Source organism: Mauremys reevesii, linkage group 2 (assembly GCF_016161935.1).
Source record: "Mauremys reevesii isolate NIE-2019 linkage group 2, ASM1616193v1, whole genome shotgun sequence".
Lineage (NCBI taxonomy): Eukaryota > Metazoa > Chordata > Testudines > Geoemydidae > Mauremys > Mauremys reevesii.
Window position 1 is genome coordinate 91,155,703 of NC_052624.1, and position 19,603 is coordinate 91,175,305.

Consider the following 19,603-nt stretch of genomic DNA (forward strand, 5'->3'; position numbering starts at 1 on the left):
TTATATTAGTACTACGTATGTATATAGTATTATTATTCTAATATAATGGTATCATAAAAATTAGAGATGGAATAGAACATTAGCTCATCCAGTCCATCTCCCTTGTATAGATAGGGTTGCTCCTCATACAGTATAGCCCCATGCTATCTCCAGTATTGCCCTTCATTCCCAAGCATTTTTAACCATAGGTATTTCCAACTGTAAGGACTAGGAAAGGGAAAATACAGTCAGCATAAAATGTGCATATAGCATACATTAGGGAACATGTAAAAGTAAACATACAAACCACTAGTATTGGTGCATCAACATTTATTCCCGTACAGTGGAATGTTGAATGATCTTATAATATGAAGGAATGGTGAAAATTCTATGTAGCAAATAATTTTTATACTTTTTCTTTAATATCAAAAAAGCTATGGATAAAAGTTTGATTTTAACAGATGTAAAATAATATGTAATTCTGCTATAATTTCTAAATAGCAGTGTTTTAGTCAACAAACACTTATGATCACAATATTGTATGCTCACAACAAAGCTTATTAAAGTGAAGTATCACAGCTACAGTATTTGCTGGTTTAACAATGCAATGTTAAGAATGTTGATCCTTTTTTAATAATTGCACTTACAGCTTTCTTTTAGGGGTTAATTTGAGATTGATATGAAAACAAAGCATTAGAACTTCCACAATGCATACTATTTTATAGAAGCTTTTTAAAAATATTGAATTTTTTGCTTATGCTTGTTTAGGTCAATATTTTCAAACTTAGGTGTCTAATTTAGGCACCTCAAGTGAAATCCTTGCACCACTGAAGCCAATGGGAGTTTTACTATTGACTTCAATGGAAAGAGGATTTCATCCATATTTTTTATTTAGGCACCTAACTATGTGGCCTGAGTTTCAGAGAAGCTGATCATCCCCAATTCCGCTGTAATCAATGGGAACTATGGGTGCTCAGCACTTCTAAAAATTAGGCCACTTGGGTGCCTAAACATAGATCTAGGACCCAGTTCTGCAAGGCTGAATTCCTGCATCTGCACCAAGACAATGGCTGGAGGTGCCTAGCTTAGGATGCCCACATTTGGACATTTTGGCTGGATCTTTTTGTCACTTTGTTCTTCTAGTTGTGTAAGTACACAAAGCACACATCTATTGCCACTCGGGTCTCGCAGCTAGAAATTGCACACATGAAAAGTTCATTAGCTTGCACGCCAGCGAGCGAGGTGATTGTGCTGCACAGTACAAGCATGGCTAAGGAAAGTAATATTTTTGCGGGGTGCTATTTGGATTTATTTGTGCATCTTTTGTTGCTTGTACTAGAACATTTTGTTACCAAGTCAAGGTGACAAATTATGCCCTCAGATAAAATGCATGCAACCTTCATTAGGATTCCTACAATAACGTAGATCAGCATACTAATATGTTGACACGATAAATTGGGAGACATGCAAAGGATTTTTTTAAACTTGGGTTTGTGTCTTTTTTTCCCCTCCTCCTTATTTAAGATGAGTAAAGAAGGCAGGAAAGCTTGTCTGCTTGCTTGTTTTTAAGAATGGTATTTTGCCCCTTTAAAAAATAGAAAATATCAGGGGTGTTAAGTCTAGTATTTTTTGGTTTTGCTGGAAGATTCTTGGGGGTTGTCTGAGACATTTGTTGTGAGCTCTAACACCTTAATTAAAGCTCAGGGGCACTGAAACTTTAACAGCCAAATGTTCATTATGCAACGGCATTAAATAGGTGTTAGCAAAAAGCAGAGCGCCCTTGTAGCAATGGCTTGAGCCAGGTAGAGTGCAGTCAGGAGCAGTGTAAACTGCACCCCAGAGTTGTGCCAATGTACCTCATATTTAAGTTCTCACCTTTGCAATTTTAAGCCCTGACCCAGCAAAGCATTTAAGCACATGCTTATCCTTAAACACATGAGTAGCTGCATCAGCGTTGTCCTGCTCCTTGTTCAATACAACAAGTGCCTTCCAGTTGTGCCAAACTGTGTGGAAGTTGAGGAGTTTATGAACAGGGAGTAGCAATCTCATTTCCTTGTGTGATCTAAGCAAAATTTAAAATCAGGTCTCCAGTGGTAAAATGGCTAATATCCCACTTTACTCCTGAGATAAAATATTCAAGAGAGGGACTAGTGTAACATCTGCACTACAGAGTAACTGAAGGGCATGTTTACAGTAACAGAATAATGTTTTCCCTCCAGTTGTTTTAAAGCACTTTTCATAACAAAGCCATATTTCAGCAAATGGCAAACCTGTAAATGTTACTGTTATGCACTCTATAGTTTTGTTTCACTTTAATTTGTTCCTTTTAAAAACATTGATTTTTTTCATCTAAATGTTTAAATATTGTATTTAAAGTTATAACAACAGAAGCCAGCCTGAAGTACAATAAAAAATTAAATGTTTCCTTTTGATGTGTTTTTGCTACATAAACACACACAATTCAAACACTAATAATGTAAGCATATTTATGGCACACTCATAAAAAAAATTGGATAATGTATATCCCGATGCTTATTGGTAAACTATGCATTCGACTGCTCTGAATATGATAAGCACCATCAATCAGCTTTCATATGCCTACCACACATCATTGCAAACCTACAATCTATGGTTTGCAGTGGTTTGAAATAAAAAGCAAACATTTAAAAGTAAAGTGCTACAAAAAATGTCTATGCAGAATACCGCAGTTGATGAATTCTGGAGTAATACACATGCCACTCAAGCCAGCTTGTGACCCTCATCATGCAAGAAAGTCTTTCCTTAGGGAAATTCAGAACTCATACTTTTTTGGGGGTTGCTTGTTTCTGGTCATTTCTTATTTTAGTGGTCTTTTTGGGGGTCCCCAGCACTGGGCTGGTGTTCTTAGTGTTCAATTTTGGTGCACCACTCCGACCAGTGCGTCCGTTTTGATTTTTATCATGGGCTGTTCGCACCTTTTCTTGCAGTCTCTGTTCCCACCTCTAGGGAAATAATGTCAAAACAAAATACTTAGAAAGAGATGTTACCACATTCTGAATTAATTAATAAAAGCTAACAAACTGTGAACTCTAGTGCAGCTCTCAGTAGCTTAATATTTTACTTGACTTACTGTCAATATGTCACCAATGTCTACAGTAACAGCCTGGTCCTGTATTCTTTGTGCAGTCAGAATTCCCATTGATTCAGTGATATTGTCAATGAAACTGGTGCAATAGATAGTGGCATACTATGGCCCTTACCCTGCAAAGGGATCTAGAAATGCAAAACCTAACAACTTCTTGGGACTTCAGTGAAGTCAGTGGCCATAAGGGTCTGTATGTGCACACACCTTTGCAGGACCACTAGTAAATGACTTACAGAACCTGCCTACTTGGCCTATTGTTTCGGCTAAGTGGAGGGCAGCCTGTCCTTTAAAAGAACACACACACACACACAAATATATATATGTAAATATAGCATCATATAGGAAAGCTGCATTTAATTTATGGATTAATTTTTTCACTAGACTAGAAATAACAGGGCTGATGTTAGGAATAAACCAGCTAGATGACCACCTAAGCCACTGAATTTTTAGGGGTACAATGTGACACCTGTGAAGGACAATGTGTGTGCAGTTTTGCCTAGGGTGACAAAATATCTGTGAATTGTTGCAGAGTGACAGAGAGTCTTGTGTTATTCAACAACAACCGCATACAGCCCATTAAACAACATCAAAAATACCAGTTGGTATTTAGGGTTATCATATTTAAAAGCAACAAGTTTAAATGGTGATTATTTCCTGTACTCTGGACAAAAACATACTAATCTCTGAACAAAATACAGTGAATAAGCACCACAACTTGTAAGATATCCATGAAACATTTAATGGTCTATAAATTATTGTTTAAGCAGGTTTTGAGATGTCTAATTATGTATTCAGACATGACAAAGGTGCTATCTGAAGGCCTTTAAATCACACCATGGGCCAGAGAGGAGGCATGAGGTTAAAGGCTAAGTGTTTTCAAATGCCCCAGTCATCTGTTAATGTTTCCATAAATCACAGCCTGTGCTGCCTTATTGCTATTATAATCTAGTTTTACTTTTTTCCCATTTCTTTTTCTTTAAAACTCTTTTTTAAAATGTGTTTCCCCATTTCATAGGTAGTTTATAGTCAAAGGACTGGAGAAGAAGAAGAATAAAATGTAGCAGACACACAGCTGCAGCAAAGAGTTGATTCATAACTTAAAAGCTTCTTTAGTTAAAAATGAGCCTTCTCTCTCTCCTCCCTGGCATTCTCCAGCCAGCCAATAATTAAAAGCAAAAAAATATGTATGATCTCAGCCCATTATTTAATTCTTTGCAAACTTTTTTCAGAACTAAGAGGCAAATCCTGCCTCCAATTCCTAATGGGACCAGGCTCCATGCTGAGCACAGCTGAATCAGAACTCCATAACACAGTGGACAGTATTTGGTCCTGCCATGAGGGCAGAGGACTGGACTCAATGACCTCTGGAGGTCCCTTCCAGCCCTAGAGTCTATGAATCTATGAACACCCTATCCATGGTGGATCTCTGCACTGGGACTTACAGGAAGATTGGGGGTGCGGGGCTGGTGGTCAGTGACCTTGTAAAGTCAGGGAGAAGTGTGCTATGTCTACTCCTCCTCCCCATGCTGAAGGTGTCTTGTAGCTACACAGGCATCCAGGCCAGTTAAGGTCCAGTCTGCAGCCCATTGAAATAATGGGGCGACTCCCAGTAAGTTCAGTAGACTTTGGGTAGGGACCTTAGTGCGTACGATTCCATACCTCAGTCCTGCAATGTTTCTAAATGGATCAAAGCCTGTTTACACTGGCTTTATTTAGTGCAACAGGATTTGGCCTTACTCTCATATTCACTTTGTAATGAGCATTGTATACTTAACAATCATAGGTTATCATTTATAGGTTAATGCACTAGCAACTGTATGAAAATAATTCACTAGTTCATTGTTGTAACAAGTCAGTGTTTAAGAAAAGAACACTAACATAAAACATTTATATATTCAAAATATTTTAGATTTTTATTAAATGTTTATAGATGTTTGTTATAAAAATTGTTTTCATCTAAGAAAATTAGAAACATATAAATGTCTCATCATGAGAGACCCTCTCCAAAATTTAAGGCCAAAATATTCAAATTTACACACTTAAATCTACATTTGGTCATCTAAATAGAAGACCTGACTTACAGTGGTGCTAAACACCTTCACTGAAGACAGTAGCAGCTGCAACTGCTCAATATCTCTGAAATTCAGGTCATTTATGTAGGTGATCAAATAGATTTTGATGGCTGACTTTTTATTAAGAATGTAAGAATTACTTTCAATGGTTATACTTACCTTATATCTTTTATCTAGCTGATCCTTCCATTTTTCAACTAAACATCCATCAAGAAGCATCAACCTAAAATTTTTAAAAGATTAAAATGTGAGCTATAGCTAGTTTCCTATATGCCAGGTAACTAAAAGATATGATCCCTGATTTTATATGCTTAGTCATCATTCCAGTTGATTTACCATAGACAAGAAATATTTCCCAAAGGGAACCAGTCAGGTCAAAATGACCCCAAATTTAAGTTTTCTACAAATAAACTTTTACAAAACCTAAGACCAACAGAAATGTTTCCATATATTAATTTTTAAATTCTTATGAAAACATTGTTTTAAAAATATCAACAGTTCCCTGACATGTTTGCAACCCATAAAACATAGGCATTGTGCTGGTGCCTATGAAACACTTCAGGATCTGTGACCTTACCTGCAATAGTGCTGTAGGTGAAAGATACCCCTGCTTCACCAGGTATAAAGAAGAACAATGGGTTGGGTAGCATGTCCCATGACACTCCATTTAATGAATCTCTCTCTCTCTCTAACTATATCAGTATTGTGAAGGACATCACAAGGCCCAATCATTTTAGTCTCTCCCTGGGACATTTGTTGGGCAGAAACTGAATGCCTCCATACCCCCACTGCCAGACAGAGAGGGTCTCTATGCTGGTCCAACACAGGCTGCAGCCAAGGGCCATGGTGGGTTGGGCTAGAGGAAAGGAAGTCAGATCTGAACTTATGTGGCTTCAGTGGCCCTATCACACTGTGACATAGTGCGGCTTCTGCTGTAACTCCAGCTGGGAAATGTCACCAGGAGAAAGAGTACATATGATTATACATTGTGGTATAAAGATTTGATTGGCACTTATTTATGACAATTGTATTGCTCATGAGAAAATTAATCCTCTGAAGCAGTTGGTAGAGGTCACTATCAGACACAGAATAATAGTCTAGATGGCCCACTGGTTTGATCCAGTAGGACAATGTTAATACTCCCATGTCCCTAACCACAAATGAGTCATGCAGGTATAATAATTTTATAACACACTGTCCAATCTTACATTTTGTTTGTCTTGCATAACTGCATGTCAATCTGAAGCCTAGAATGTCTGTTGAGTCAGTGTGAAGTAATGGAAACAGCTACAAGCACAGTTGAGAGCTCTTTTTCAGAATATCTCCAGTAGGGCTTAAATTCTTATAGAGTATTTCCAGGAGCCCTTCCACCCCAGCTCAACATGCAATAAACACCCCAGGGGGGTTTGAAAACATTTACCAGCATTCCGCTCCAGATAGCTCCAACTGAACTTAATCTGATCTCCAGGTTCAATCATCACTGGGATTTGCTGTCTGTTACCATTCAGTTTTTAATTCTCTCAGCCATGTTGACTTTATGAATTACACCCATGCAGTGTACAGCCATAGTAAAGCATGTATTTATGCCATGCTAAGAATCCTAGAGTATTGTGATATCAGAGATAACTCAATCAATCACCAGCCACTAATTTGCATGCAAGAATTTCGTTGGTTGTATGAGGGAGACTACATAGATGGTGGACTCCTTGACCCAAATGCCACACCCATGCAACAGCACAGGCTTTCAGCTACTAGTATTTGCATTTTTCCCCCCTGTAAAGCTGGCTGGCCATAATACAAGAGTGCTATAGTACAGGACTCAGAATGAGAAAAATAAAACTGTAACTACAGAATGTTGAAAGCCTCTAACAAAAGCTTAAAATAATTTAATCTAAAAATCATAATGTCGCAGTTTTAAGGTCTGACATCTCACAAACTAGAAACATGTGTTGTTGTCTCACTGGGAGACTGGGATTCCCAAACCTCCATGCTATAAAGCACACATTTGAGACCTCATTGATCATGAGATATCGGATCTTAAATCTATTGACTAGTTGAGGCACTGCAATCCTGCAATAATTTTCCAGGCTTTGAAGATATTAATTAAGATGCATGCATTAATCAGCTGAAGAAAGCAAAAACACTGATATAAATATGCCTGATTCCATATGACATTTAACTGCCAATCGGGGATCTACACTACCTAATATAGGGCCTGAGTCTGCAGTGTCTTGCACCCCAGGTAGTCATGTACACAGTGCAAAGTGAGTATGAAATGGTCCCATGCGGAGTTGGTAGCATTTTACACCCACTTTGCATAGATGTAAATGACTACACAGATAGCAACGCAATGAAGAATCTGGCCAGTATTAGAGACCACTCCTTCCCTCCTCTAGTATTGATTATAGAAAAAATAGTAGCATTAAACTGAAGGGAAAATCATTATAAATGAAACCACAATGTGATATTTCCTTCAGTGCTGATGTCACTTTGGCTCAAAACTAGTTATTGGGTGAAATCCTGGTCCCATTGAAATCAATAGGTGTTTGCTATCAACTTCAATGGAGACAGGATTTTACCAGTTGTGACTTCTGACATTTTAAAAAGCCACTGTAACTCAAAACCTTCTGTTTACATACAACTGAGTTCAACAGAAAACATAGAACAGTTTTTTCAAATCCATTTTAGCAGAGCATATGAAAATAAAAACCTCAATGACCTTTCCAAATCATTCACGACATATTTGGTGATTAGCTTGGTTTTCCACAGTATTAAAAAAGTAGATGGTGATTTTTCACTGTTTTCTCTAACTAGTTCCTGGCGGGTAGTTTGGGGTGATTAGCCCAGTGGGGCAATAACGTCAAATAAAGTTACGGTGGCCGCATTTTACCATGCTACATGTCTGAGTCTTGTTTCCATGTACACATCAAAGTTTGTAAGTATGTGTTGTAGGTCAGAGTTCAGGTTGCTTATGAAATGTGTAAGTGAATTTTGAAATGTTAATGTTAATGTTGCTACCTGAAGCCATGGACCTGTAAAAGTAATAGAATATTTATATATATTCCCCTGAACTGTATATGGGATACTAATCAGGGGAATTAAACTTGGCACTAGGTTCACATTTGCTTCTGAACAGAGAAAAATGGCCTTTACTTGCTTGCTTGCTTTCTATTAAACTTGACTACAGTAAATTGCTGCACTGCATTGTAATTGCTTACCTTGAATGCCATTCATAACACATAATGAGAACATCTTGATTTGGGAGAAGATGTGGACACTGGCAGGATGAATTAGTAAGAAGAGGCACTTGAGACCGAGGAATGGGTATTGAAGATTTAAGTATCTCTTTCACGTCAACCACTGTGGTTATTTCATTGCAGCCACCTCTCTCTACACCCTTTACTTTAGCATGAATAACTGCAAGTAGGAAAATATATATGCAAGGACAATTATAATATAAATTAATAAGAACTATTCATATGAGTAAAAGTTGTTTTTTCAGTCCCTACATGTTATTTATGATTAGCTAAAAATATTTGTCATAAAGATTTACCATGAAATCCATACTGTTTTAAATAATAAACCATTTAAACCGCTGATGTCTAGATGTAATCTAGACACTGAATGCATTTTCCAGGTATAAATTAATTACGTCAAACACACTGTGAAAAAACTATTATTTTAAATGAAAAGCTGAAACATTAATAGGCTAAGGTTTTCACAATGTATATAGTTTATACTGTCTTCCTTCAAATAAAAGTCTTTGAGAAACTGTTTTAAAAGTGGTATCTCAACTGTGGATTTTACACAGAATAGAGATCCAGACACAATATCCATTAACTCTTGTTACCTAACTATATAAAGGAGAAATTAAGATTGTATTTGAGCTCTGGAGTGCTAAACATCCTGAAGAAAACTATACACCTATGTGGATTTAAAAAAGGGCCACTCATTACTCTCAAAGGACACACCTGATCAGCGGCACATCCTGTACCTGAGCTGTGTCTACAATTTCTTTTTTAACATTTTAAATTCCATCTTCAATAAACAACATTAATAACTAGCAAATTCTAGAACTATATCAAGGTTTCAGATAAAGGAGGAATAATATCTATTGAGAACAGTAGCTATAATACAATCTGTGCTATCTGTGTTAACAGTAACTATATCAAAATCTGTAATACCCACATAGTGTTTTAGGGATATTGGTGACATTTTCAAAAGCATTTAAGTGACTTAACAGTCTGTGTCCCATTTTCAAAAGTTACTGAAACATTATGGGATTTAGGGTCCTATGTAACTTAGATGCTTTTGAAAATGTCAACCCATAATCTTTACATGAATTTTTAGTTGGAAATTTGCTTTACAATTAAAAAGGTGAAGACTTCATGTAGACGTACTATAAAACATGATTGTTGTTGGGAACTGTTTACAAAATAAGCTATAATATCATAGCTAAACCCAGATAACCATCAGTGATTCTTTTGTATTTACAACTAAACAGTACCCTCAATCAACTGGAAGAATGAGTTAGTTTCGGTGCTTAATTTCTGCCGGGACTTGCCAACTCTGAGTCCCAACACCTCTAGTCTTAGCAGTTCACAGCCAGGGCCTGCTCTAGGTTTTTTGCCGCCCCAAGCAAAAAATTTTTTGCCTGCCTCCCATCCCAGCCCTGGGCTCCCCCCCGCACCCTCCTGCTGCCCCAGCCCTAGGCTCTCCCCCTCCCCCCACACCCTCCTGCCGCCCCAGCGCTGGGCTTCCCCCTTTCCCCCCCACCAGTGCCCTCCCCCTACTCCCCTGCCGCCCCAACCCTGGGCTCTCCCTCCCCCACCTGCACCCTCCTTCCGCCGCTGCCCTGGGTCACTGGTAACTCGCTCCCAGGACGGGTCATTCAGCAAGAATTTTGGATGTGCACAAAACACAGACAGGATTGGTTCCCATATGGTTACAGAACTGCAGTAAAGTGGAACAATTTTCAGCTTGTGTGATTGGAGGATATCTGAATGTATATTATAAGACTGTCCTCCATAAATGAGGAAAAGTTGAGGTGCCTTTATTATTCTTTTGTTCCACTCTTTCTTTCTATGGGTAATTTGCCAATGCAATATCACTGTCTTCCTTTTAAATAAACAAACAAACAAAAAGGCAATGGCTGATGAAAATAGCAATCCCAGTCCTAATAACCACTGGGAAGCATTTCTTGCTCAATTTTATCCTACTTCTTCTACAGCAAGTTACAGTGGATCAGCATATTTGATTTGGGAGAAATGAAGTAACAGCTGCCCAAACTGAGCTTGAGCACTCCTGAATTTTTAGGTGTTCAAATCTGGAAGGCAGGTGCCGGGGTGGGGGCAGCTGTGGCTCCACGAGGGAGCACGGCAGCATGTATGCAGCAGTGTGTCTGGCGCTGCACGGAGCCAGACACGCTGGTCTGAGTGGCACGGTAAGGGGGCTGGAGAAGGGGTAGAGGGTTCCGGGGGAGGCAGTCATGGGGCTGGGACAAGGGGGGGTTAGATGGGTCAGGGGGCTCGGGGGGCAGTCAGGGGACAGCCAGCGGTTGGATAGGCATGGGAGTCTCGGGTTTGTCAGGGGACAGGTAGAGGGTGAGGTCCTAGGGGGAAAGTTGAGGGGGTCTCAGGAGGGGGCAGTTGGGAACAAGAAGAAGGGAGGCTTAGATAGGGGCTGGTCCCAAGGGGCAGTTAGGGGCTGGGGTCCTGGGAGGGGGTGATCAGGGGCCAGGGAGCGGGGGAGGGGGTTGGATGGGTTGGGGTTTCTGTGGGGGGCAGTCGGAGGGAGTGGATGGTGGCAGGGTGGGGCTTCCCTCCCCGTGGAGTGTCCTGTTTTTTGAATGTTAAAATATGGTCCCCTACCCTTCACAGTGCAACTCTCCACTCACAGCAGGCTGCAGCACGAGGTCCCCCTCCTTCCTTTCCAGTTGGTAGTGGCCAAGGGAACGCTGGGAAATGTAGTTCTTTCCCTGTTCCAGAGCTGGCTCTATAGGCAGGGAGCTAACCAAGGAACTACAGCTCCCAGGCTCAATCCCTGCTAGCTGCCGCCCCTGCAAATGGGCTGCCCCAAGCAGGTGTTTGCTTTGCTGGTGCCTAGAGCCGCCCCTGTTCACAGCTCTGGCATTTCTGGGTTTGCCGCATCAGTTATGAATTAAAAAATATTGCTTGAACCTCCATCATTACAAATTACTGGTTAACTGTATATATTATTTAAAGGGGATTTCTAGCAAAACTGGATTTGTACTTCAACTTTTCTCCCATATTATGTCCCCATCCCACTTCAAATGGTAACTCTCCTATTGATTTTACTGAGGGCAGAATAAGGCCCTGCATTGCAAAGTTAAAATCTTGAATACAAACATAGCCAATCGAATGCAGTGTTTTCAGCTCTTTTAATTGTAGGACCAGTACTGGCAGTCTTTCTTCATGCAACACTCCTGTTGAAGTCAATGGAAACAGGATTGGGCCAAACATGATTTTAAAAATTCTACTTCAGTTCAGAATACAGACATTTTACATTACCATATATATTTATATACACTCACAGAGTATAGATGTATGTATATATTACACAATGCAGAATCTCAGTGTTCCACCAAATGGTAGTGTGTGTTGTAGAGCAATAGATTAGGAAATTAGAAATTAGAAAATATTAATGTTTCATATAAGTGCATAAAAATGCAACAACTTAAAACAAATTTATTTGCAGTTTGTAAGGTTAACGTCACAACTGTCTTGCTAATAGCAAACTGAATTTGAATTAAACAATTATTTAACAACAAAGACTTAAGCATGTACCCAAACATTTTTGTTTTAATTTGATATAATAAGTTTTTAAACTGCCTATTGTGTGATATCCATAGTTTAAAATAAGTGAATTAAAATAATATCCCTCCCAGAAACAGTCACTGTAAACTTGCAGTAAACCATATTACATATTAAATTAATAGCTCACTTTGCATTCACTGTTAATCATACAGACTTGTTATTGAAAGAAAAACTAAATTATAAATAAATATTTTGAGTTCCTCTGATCAGAAATCCTTTTTGTGGCTGGGCACTTGTATTGTTAAAATGCCATACAATGTATAATAAAACCCATAGGCGAGATCTCAGCTGGTGTAAATTGTCACAGCTCCATGGACTTCAACAGAGCTATGAAAATTTACATAAGTTAAGGATCTGGCAATTGGACTCTAATGGCTAATATGCAAAATATAGTAAATATTCTATGACTTAATTTGTGACTAAATAAGACAAAAAGGTTGCTTTTCAACCTTTTCATGTCTCTCCAATTTAATTGTTTTCACACGAACTCATTTCATCGAGTGAGAACAGCAGAATAGTGCTTACTTGATCAATCAAGATTCCAATTTATTCCAGCTGAAATAGCAAAATAAAAATTGCAATTCATAGGATCTCCAGCTATTTTGTTACTTGTCACTAGACTGAGTTGCATTAAACAATGTAAGGAAAATTTAGAAACGGCTCACGTGGCCCTCTCCATTTTTGCTAAACACTCTGTCCCACTTCGTTTTGTTAGACCGGTCTGTATTCTAAAAATACTACAACAATTTAGCGATTTTAATGACCACGTTAGCTTGTTGTTTTTTTGGGAGCAACAGCTTTAAAGTGCCAGATAAAAGTGCTTCTTTATTATTCATTTATTGAATTAATCTTAAAATCTACGATGCGGTTTGCCATGGATTACAAGTCGAGGAGCTATAATAATTTGATAATATCAAAAGAACCAGAGGAAGGGAACCGGAAGATAGTGCGATTCTAGGGAAATTTTGCCAAGAGTTGAAATGAAATTATTTCATTGGCTGACTTACTGTAGCTGTAGTTTTTGGTCAGGTATGTTGTTAGGGTAGGCTTTATCTTCCGGCACTTGCATCGAGCTTCCAAAAAAAAATCATAAGGAAAAATTACAAATTAATGTCAGTTACAGAATTATTTTCAAGAGAAATAAAGGGGGACCCTTACGAAGACACACCTTGGTTTAGATTCTTGCAGTTAGTCTCTTGAGGTTTTTCTTGGACCATTACGTCTTGAGTAAAATCCGTCCACTTCACATCTATTTAAAAACAAAGTAAGATTTGCACAGAATTTGGTTTCTGCTACCGAAAAGAAATGAACACAAGATAAACGAAAAAAATAATCTCTGATATTTCCGGAATGACTTCACTAGCACACACATCTTGGGGAACATTTAAAATAGTTAATCTGTCCTAAAAAAATTGATTTACTATATTTTCGAAAATATGTCTGAATCAGGTTTTATACCTTTTTTAAAAAAAACAGCACTGTAAATTGTTTTTAAAAAGGGAATAAAATCTTGCAATATATCATTGTATGACTGCTAGTTCGCTTCGTGGACAAAAGCCTGGTGTGTAGTTTTGTGTATTGCACTGCCAATTTGACATTTAAATTTGAAAGGCGTACTTAAACACCACTATTCAATGTTCACTTATGCCCAACTCTGAATAATCTCTCGTTTTGACTAGTAACACCAGTGAGACTTGGAGAGGATACTGGAGTCCTTCTGCCAGATTGGCTTTTCAGTGTTCTCAGAAAAGCTGCCTTCCCATAGGAAATTAAATCTCTTCTTGTTTGAGTTGGTTTGTTTGTTTGTTGTTGAGAAGTCTTTTTTTTTAAAAGACAAATATTTAAACTACCCGAGAGACTAGTTGCAGTCCTCGCCAAAACCTGTCCCTCTGTATTATATTTGAGAGACAGATTGCCCTACACAGTGTTGGAGTTTCCGGAGCTCTGCGCTTTTGGGACCCGCTTAACTAAAGCTTTCTGCTTTCCAGAGACTTGGTGAAGAAGGGCACAAATCTGAATTCAAAATTGCCATCTTATAATCAAGGTTCTCTACCCCATGAGTCCTGCCTTATTGTACCAGCCCCAGCCCCCCCCCCACACACACACACACAAACACGCCCCCTGGTCCCTCCTCACCTTCAGGGACATCGGTGACTATGGCTTCAGGAGATATGCAGACCCCTCGGTCGTACACAGGCAGGTCATCGCAAGCCAGGCTTTCGGGCCAGCTGTGGTTGTACCTCTTCATGATGGGCTCGCATCCATCCCGGGCTCTTTGGCACACCGATTTGCAGGGCTTGATGGGGTCGTGGAGGAACTCCAGGGTGCAGATAGGGGCATACATGGCGCACAGGAAGAAGCGGAGCACCTGGCTACAGCTGATGTCCACCAGCTCCTGATACTGCTCGATGGCCAGGATGGCATTCTCCTGGGTACTGTGGTGCAGGTGATTGGGCATCCTGGTGATGTTCCAGGGCATGGTCTTGCACATGGGGATGCGCACAGCCTCGCAGGGAGCACCATGCACCCCCATGCTGACCCTGAGCCACAGGAAGAGCGCTGCCACGGTTGCTAGCATTTTCCCAGCCTTTAGCGGCGGGACTAACGTTTGGCGCTCCGGAGATTCTCTGCTTCCTCTCACGAAGTCTTGGGTAATCACTCTCCCGGGCTGATCCTGTCGCTCATTCAGCTTTCAGTGGAAAGAGCTAAAGAGATGCTGGTCTATCCCCGTTCCCTATCACCTTGGCACATAAAAGCCACTGGTAAAGATGAACTTCTAGATTTCCTTGTGCCTCCGTGCTAAAAAGACACAGAACTTCTCTCTTGTTCCAAAGTTCAAGCTATCTGAGACTTACAGCCAGCCATGGAAATTGTAGGGCCATATTTATACCAGTGCCACAAGTGACGGTGTGGGTTGATCTTTCTTCTTGGCAGCATCATTCACTTGGTGTGTGTGTTTGTTTTTCTTTTCCGACAGGATGACATCACCTCCACTCGGTTTAATCCCAGGGCGACATCACTAAATTTTTCATTGCGTCTCAAGATAAATTTCAACAAGCCGTTCAATGTTGATCTGTGCAATAAATTCTTTCAAGAAGAGAGAGAGAAAAAAGCGCTTCCCTCATCTACCTCGGGTCTGCAAATTCAGTCGCAGAATTAAGAGAGAGAGGGAGGGGAAGTTAAATAGGAGCAAGGACGATACTTTTTAAATCAGCACTGAACTTTATGCCCTTTTCCTACAATTTCAAAGTGACAGCACCGAAACTTTTGCTGCTTTTTTAAAAATGCTGCTATTATTTCTGTCGCCTGTAGGTGATTACGCAGTAACTGCAATGGCTCCAGAGGTAGATACGGCATGTGAAACTTAGACTTCACAAAACAAACAAACATGAAATATACAAACTGGTCAATTACTTTTTCTGCAAACGAACTTGGCTGGGGCAGCAGCCGATCCGAGCCTGGAGTGAACCTCGGTGCACAGCTCCAACAGTCTTGTTGCACCTGCAGTTGCTGCTATGAGAAAGCCCGTTAGCTACCCACTTCGCCCTAGTAAAATCTTCACGTACCCCCCGCCCCATAAAGCGGATCAGCAAAGGAATCGGTGGGAGGGGAAGATACGATATTATTTAAAGTTTTTCAAAAGCACTTTGTGTCACAAACCAGCAGCCGCCAGTGTTTTAGAAAACAGTGCAGACCGTTCACATTCGAGTTGTTCTGTCCCTTTCATTAGTCTGAACCCAGAGGCTTTCATTTGACTAAATTATACAGTTACATGGGTGTAATTGAGTAACCCCATAGCGTTCACTGGAATTGCTCCGGATTTACAGCTATTTAAAATAGTTGAATTTCGTCCTTGATTAATAGGGACCAAATTCTGCCCTCACTTCAACTGTGCAACTCCGATGAGAGCAATGGCATATTGCAGTCACTGGCACGGCGGGGATGTAACTGAGGGCAGACTGTGGTCCTCCTAGGGTAGCAATTTCCCATCCCCTCTCATTAAGATTGGTTTGTAGGGTGCATTTTCAGTTGATGTGCTCTCCTGGTTGTAGTAGCAGCAGCAGCGCCCTGCCCTCTAGTTCCCTGTGTGTGCTTTAGTAACCCATGTTGGCTATCTTAGTCTCCCCCCCTCTTTTCTAGGAAACTGCTCAGGAGACAGCAAACCTAGGTCAAGGGATCTCCAAGGCAAATGGGGGAAGAACGGATATGTTTGGGGGAAAGGGGATGATCCTATTAGTCACTGGAGAGCAGATGCCAGGGAAAGTGAAATGTTTTCCCTCAAAAGCAACATTTTAGAGAGGTCTCTCTAGCAGATCATTCTTTAACTCCCTCCCTCCATGAGCCCCAAACACACAACAAATCGACACGAATATATGTCGATGAGTCTATGAGATATGATAAAATTGGTCTGCAGCGTCCAGTCCTTCAGGCAGTAGCTCTGCTCTGAGACTAGTAGGAATTTGGGGTGCAGCCAACATAGTCCGCTCAAATGTGTACTGTCCCTGCCTTATAGGAACCCTTGACCACAGACACGCACAAAACACAGAAGAAAAAGCGATCAGATCGGCTCACAATCAAATTCCACATCACAGATGCTCTTGTCAAAGACAAACCAAAAATATAGGGCCCAAGTGGAAAGCAAGCAATCAATCGACTTCCCAAACAAGTGGCCATTTTGCTCCTTGCTGAAAAGTGTCTACTTTCCTATTTTGGTTTATAGATGGAGCACGAGCATGAACGTATTTTAAAGCACATATTGTCCCCTCCCCCCTTTTTGCTGAATAATATGTGACCATTATAAACTCAGCAATGACATTAACATATATATAGTTTGCTTCCCTCATTTTAATTAAGCCTTCAAGGAGAAAACTCGCAGGGCTGAACAGAAAGAGATATATGACATAGCTATCAATACAGGCTTAATATCCAGTATTTCTAGTCAGAGTATTACTTCAGGTGCAGCGCTCCCAGCTGTGGCACTGGAATCATATGCTGCCACCCAACTATGACACTGGCATCAGATGATGGCTCCCCTCCTACAGCACTGGTATGATGTTCAGCCAGCTACAGACTCGGGGCTGTATCATACGCAATGCCTGTGGGAGGAAACGTGTGAGGGAAGAGGTGAAACGAACGGGGAGCGAAGACGAGGGAGCTGGTGGAAGGAGGCGTGTGTCTCCTTGCCCATCGTGTGTGTTGGTTAAATAATTGGTGCCCGGCGGGCTGCAGGCGGCACTCTGCCTCCGCAGTCCCTGCTGGCCGGGGAGGGAGAGAGATCAAACAGCCGCCGCCCTTGCTCAGCACTGCACCCGCTCCTCTACCAGCTGGGCCCTGGCTCCGCGCCTGCCGCTGCCGCAGTCAGCCGGACCCGCCTTCGCCTCCCCAGTCAGCGACGCAGAAGGGGCCGGAGAGCGAGCGGAGGCGGCGGCAGCAGCTCCAGCGCCTCAGCGGCCCCCGGCTTTCTCCCCTCCCCCCTTCACCCCGCCAGCGCCTCCGGAGCGGGGCCCCGGGCTCGCGCTGACAGCGGCGACACCGAGGATGGCGCGAGGCGGCGGCTGCTTGGGGCAACCCCGGCTGCGGCTGCTGCTGCTGGGCGGCCTCCTGTGCCTGCATGGCGGGGCTCCGCTGGCGGCCGCCCCGCAGGGCCGCGCTGGGCGGGGGCAGCCGCCCGCCCCGTGCCAGGCGCCGCGGCAGTGGGAAGGGCGCACGGTGGCCTACGACCACAGCAGCGGCAGGAACACCAGGGCGGCGGTGTCCTACGACGGCCCCAACCAGCGCCTCCGGCTCCTGGAGGAGAGAAAGGGGCTCATCCCCTGCAAGAAGTAGGTGCTGCTGCCGGGGCGCGCGTGCGAGCTCCAGGGGGCGGCTTGGCGCGGCCCCTCCTTCGGGGGGAGGGGAGAGCAGCCTTGCAGCGTCACTTCTGGGGAAGGGGCGGCGTGGGGCTGGGACTCCCCGTCCCTCCCTTTCGGCAGTCCGTGACCCGCTGCCTCTGCAAACCTGCCCTAAACTCCTCCTCCCCCTCCCCCGGCCGGGCGGGGCTGGCGTTGGCGGGACAGGGAGGCCGTCTCTCGAGCAGGGGGATTGGTTTGGTAAAGCTTTCAGCTGCACCCAGGGCCTGAGTCAGAGCCCATTGAAGTCAATGGGAGTATTTCCATTGACTTCAGTGGGCATTGGAACACGCCCCACATGCCTAAATAAATCTACTGGGGAGCACAACCCCAGAGAATCCCCCCATTCAAGGGCTTTAGCCCCACTCCCCTTCTTCCCCCCTCCACACACCTAGCAGGTGGTATAAACGCCCAGAGAGAGAGAGAGAGATTCCATTCCATTCCTCCCACCAGCAGCAAATTCTCAGTTTGCAACCAGGGGATGCATTTTTTTCTTCCTCTCCTAGTTTCCCCAGGGTTTGTTCATCACTCTGCTGCTGCATGCTAATTATATCATTTATGCATCCCAGTCGCAGCTTTCCTATCATGCTGTGAGCCTGCCCAAAGAATGTCACAAAAAATCATTTATTTCAGCCACAGTAATTTGGCAGATTTTGTAGCTCACTTTACAGCCATTCCCAAAAATTGGACTCCCACTGGTTGGTGGACATCCTGGAGCAGATTCTGCCCTGAACATTTTCATCAGATTCAGATCATTTACCCCAGTGTAAATCAGAAGTAACTTAGTTTAAGTTAGTGAAATTTCTCTGACTTTACACTGGCCTAGTTGAGAGCAAGATTTGGCCTCCTGTTTTTATACTGATCTGATCAGTGATGGGTACATGTAGCACATGACTGAGATGAGGTGATTTCTGGTGGATGGTGACAGAGGGCTTCCCTCCCCCTTCCTCCCTGCATTACATTTTTTTTTCTGAGGAGAGGGAGGTGATAGGGTTAAAGGCAAAGCCAGAAAGAGCCTTTTAAATGAACTTAGCTGTCTTATCATGGTAACAGATATTTATGCAACAAGTGCCAGGAAAAGATCCATTAGGGACTTGACTAATGTCCATGCTCAATAAATATATTTTATTATATTTATCAGTGGCAACTTGTGAATCTTACTGGGTGATTTTCCCCCTGACTAAAGTATTTTGTTTTGTTATGGAATTTAAACAGATTCCATAATAAAATAATAATAATTAATAAATGTGAGACTAGTGTCTCAGGATTTTTAATATAGTGGTTTGTTAGTAAGTTTTACCTGTATTTTAGAAGTTCTCTGGCTGTGCCTGTTTATGCAATTAAGCATAAATACTGTATTGTTAGATGCTAGTAATACATTGCACTTATTTATCTGTATATTCATCTACATTCCACATACTGCCTTGGCATACAGGGAGTTTATTATGCTTCAAGAAAACATAGAGTGTGTAAGTCAAGCAAGTTTCAGAGTAGCAGCCGTGTTAGTCTGTATCCGCAAAAAAAACAGGAGTACTTGTGGCACCTTAAAGACTAACAAATTTATTTTAGCATGAGCTTTCGTGAGCTGCAGCTCACTTCTTCGGATGCATAGAATGGAACACACAGACAGGGGATATTTATACATACAGAGAACATGAAAAGGTGGAAGTATGCATACCAACAGGCAGAGTCTAATCAATTGAG

At 41.8% G+C, this 19,603-nt stretch overlaps 2 protein-coding genes across 3 annotated transcripts in view; one reads left to right on the top strand and one right to left on the bottom strand.

Moving 5' to 3' along the window:
- Positions 1 to 340: 340 nt before the first annotated feature.
- Positions 341 to 17,172, bottom strand: SFRP4 (secreted frizzled related protein 4). Of its 2 annotated transcripts, none has more exons than XM_039525384.1 (7): positions 15,426 to 17,172; positions 14,148 to 15,098; positions 13,180 to 13,260; positions 13,019 to 13,084; positions 8,394 to 8,592; positions 5,335 to 5,398; positions 341 to 2,960 (listed from the first exon to the last, which is right to left on the bottom strand). In XM_039525384.1, exons 2-7 carry the CDS (start codon positions 14,587 to 14,589, stop codon positions 2,778 to 2,780), a joined length of 1,035 nt encoding a protein of 344 aa, XP_039381318.1. In that variant the 5' UTR covers positions 14,590 to 15,098; positions 15,426 to 17,172; the 3' UTR covers positions 341 to 2,777. The 2 variants fall into 2 exon arrangements, with proteins under 2 accessions (XP_039381318.1, XP_039381317.1); XM_039525383.1 differs by having other exon boundaries at positions 14,148 to 15,147.
- Positions 17,173 to 17,423: 251 nt separating this feature from the next.
- EPDR1 (ependymin related 1) overlaps positions 17,424 to 19,603 on the top strand; it is a 42,290-nt gene continuing 40,110 nt past the window's right edge. The window contains exon 1 of the mRNA XM_039525385.1: positions 17,424 to 17,833. Within this exon, the coding sequence (XP_039381319.1) occupies positions 17,550 to 17,833 (284 nt within the window). The 5' untranslated portion in view covers positions 17,424 to 17,549. The remainder of the gene's footprint in view (positions 17,834 to 19,603) is intronic.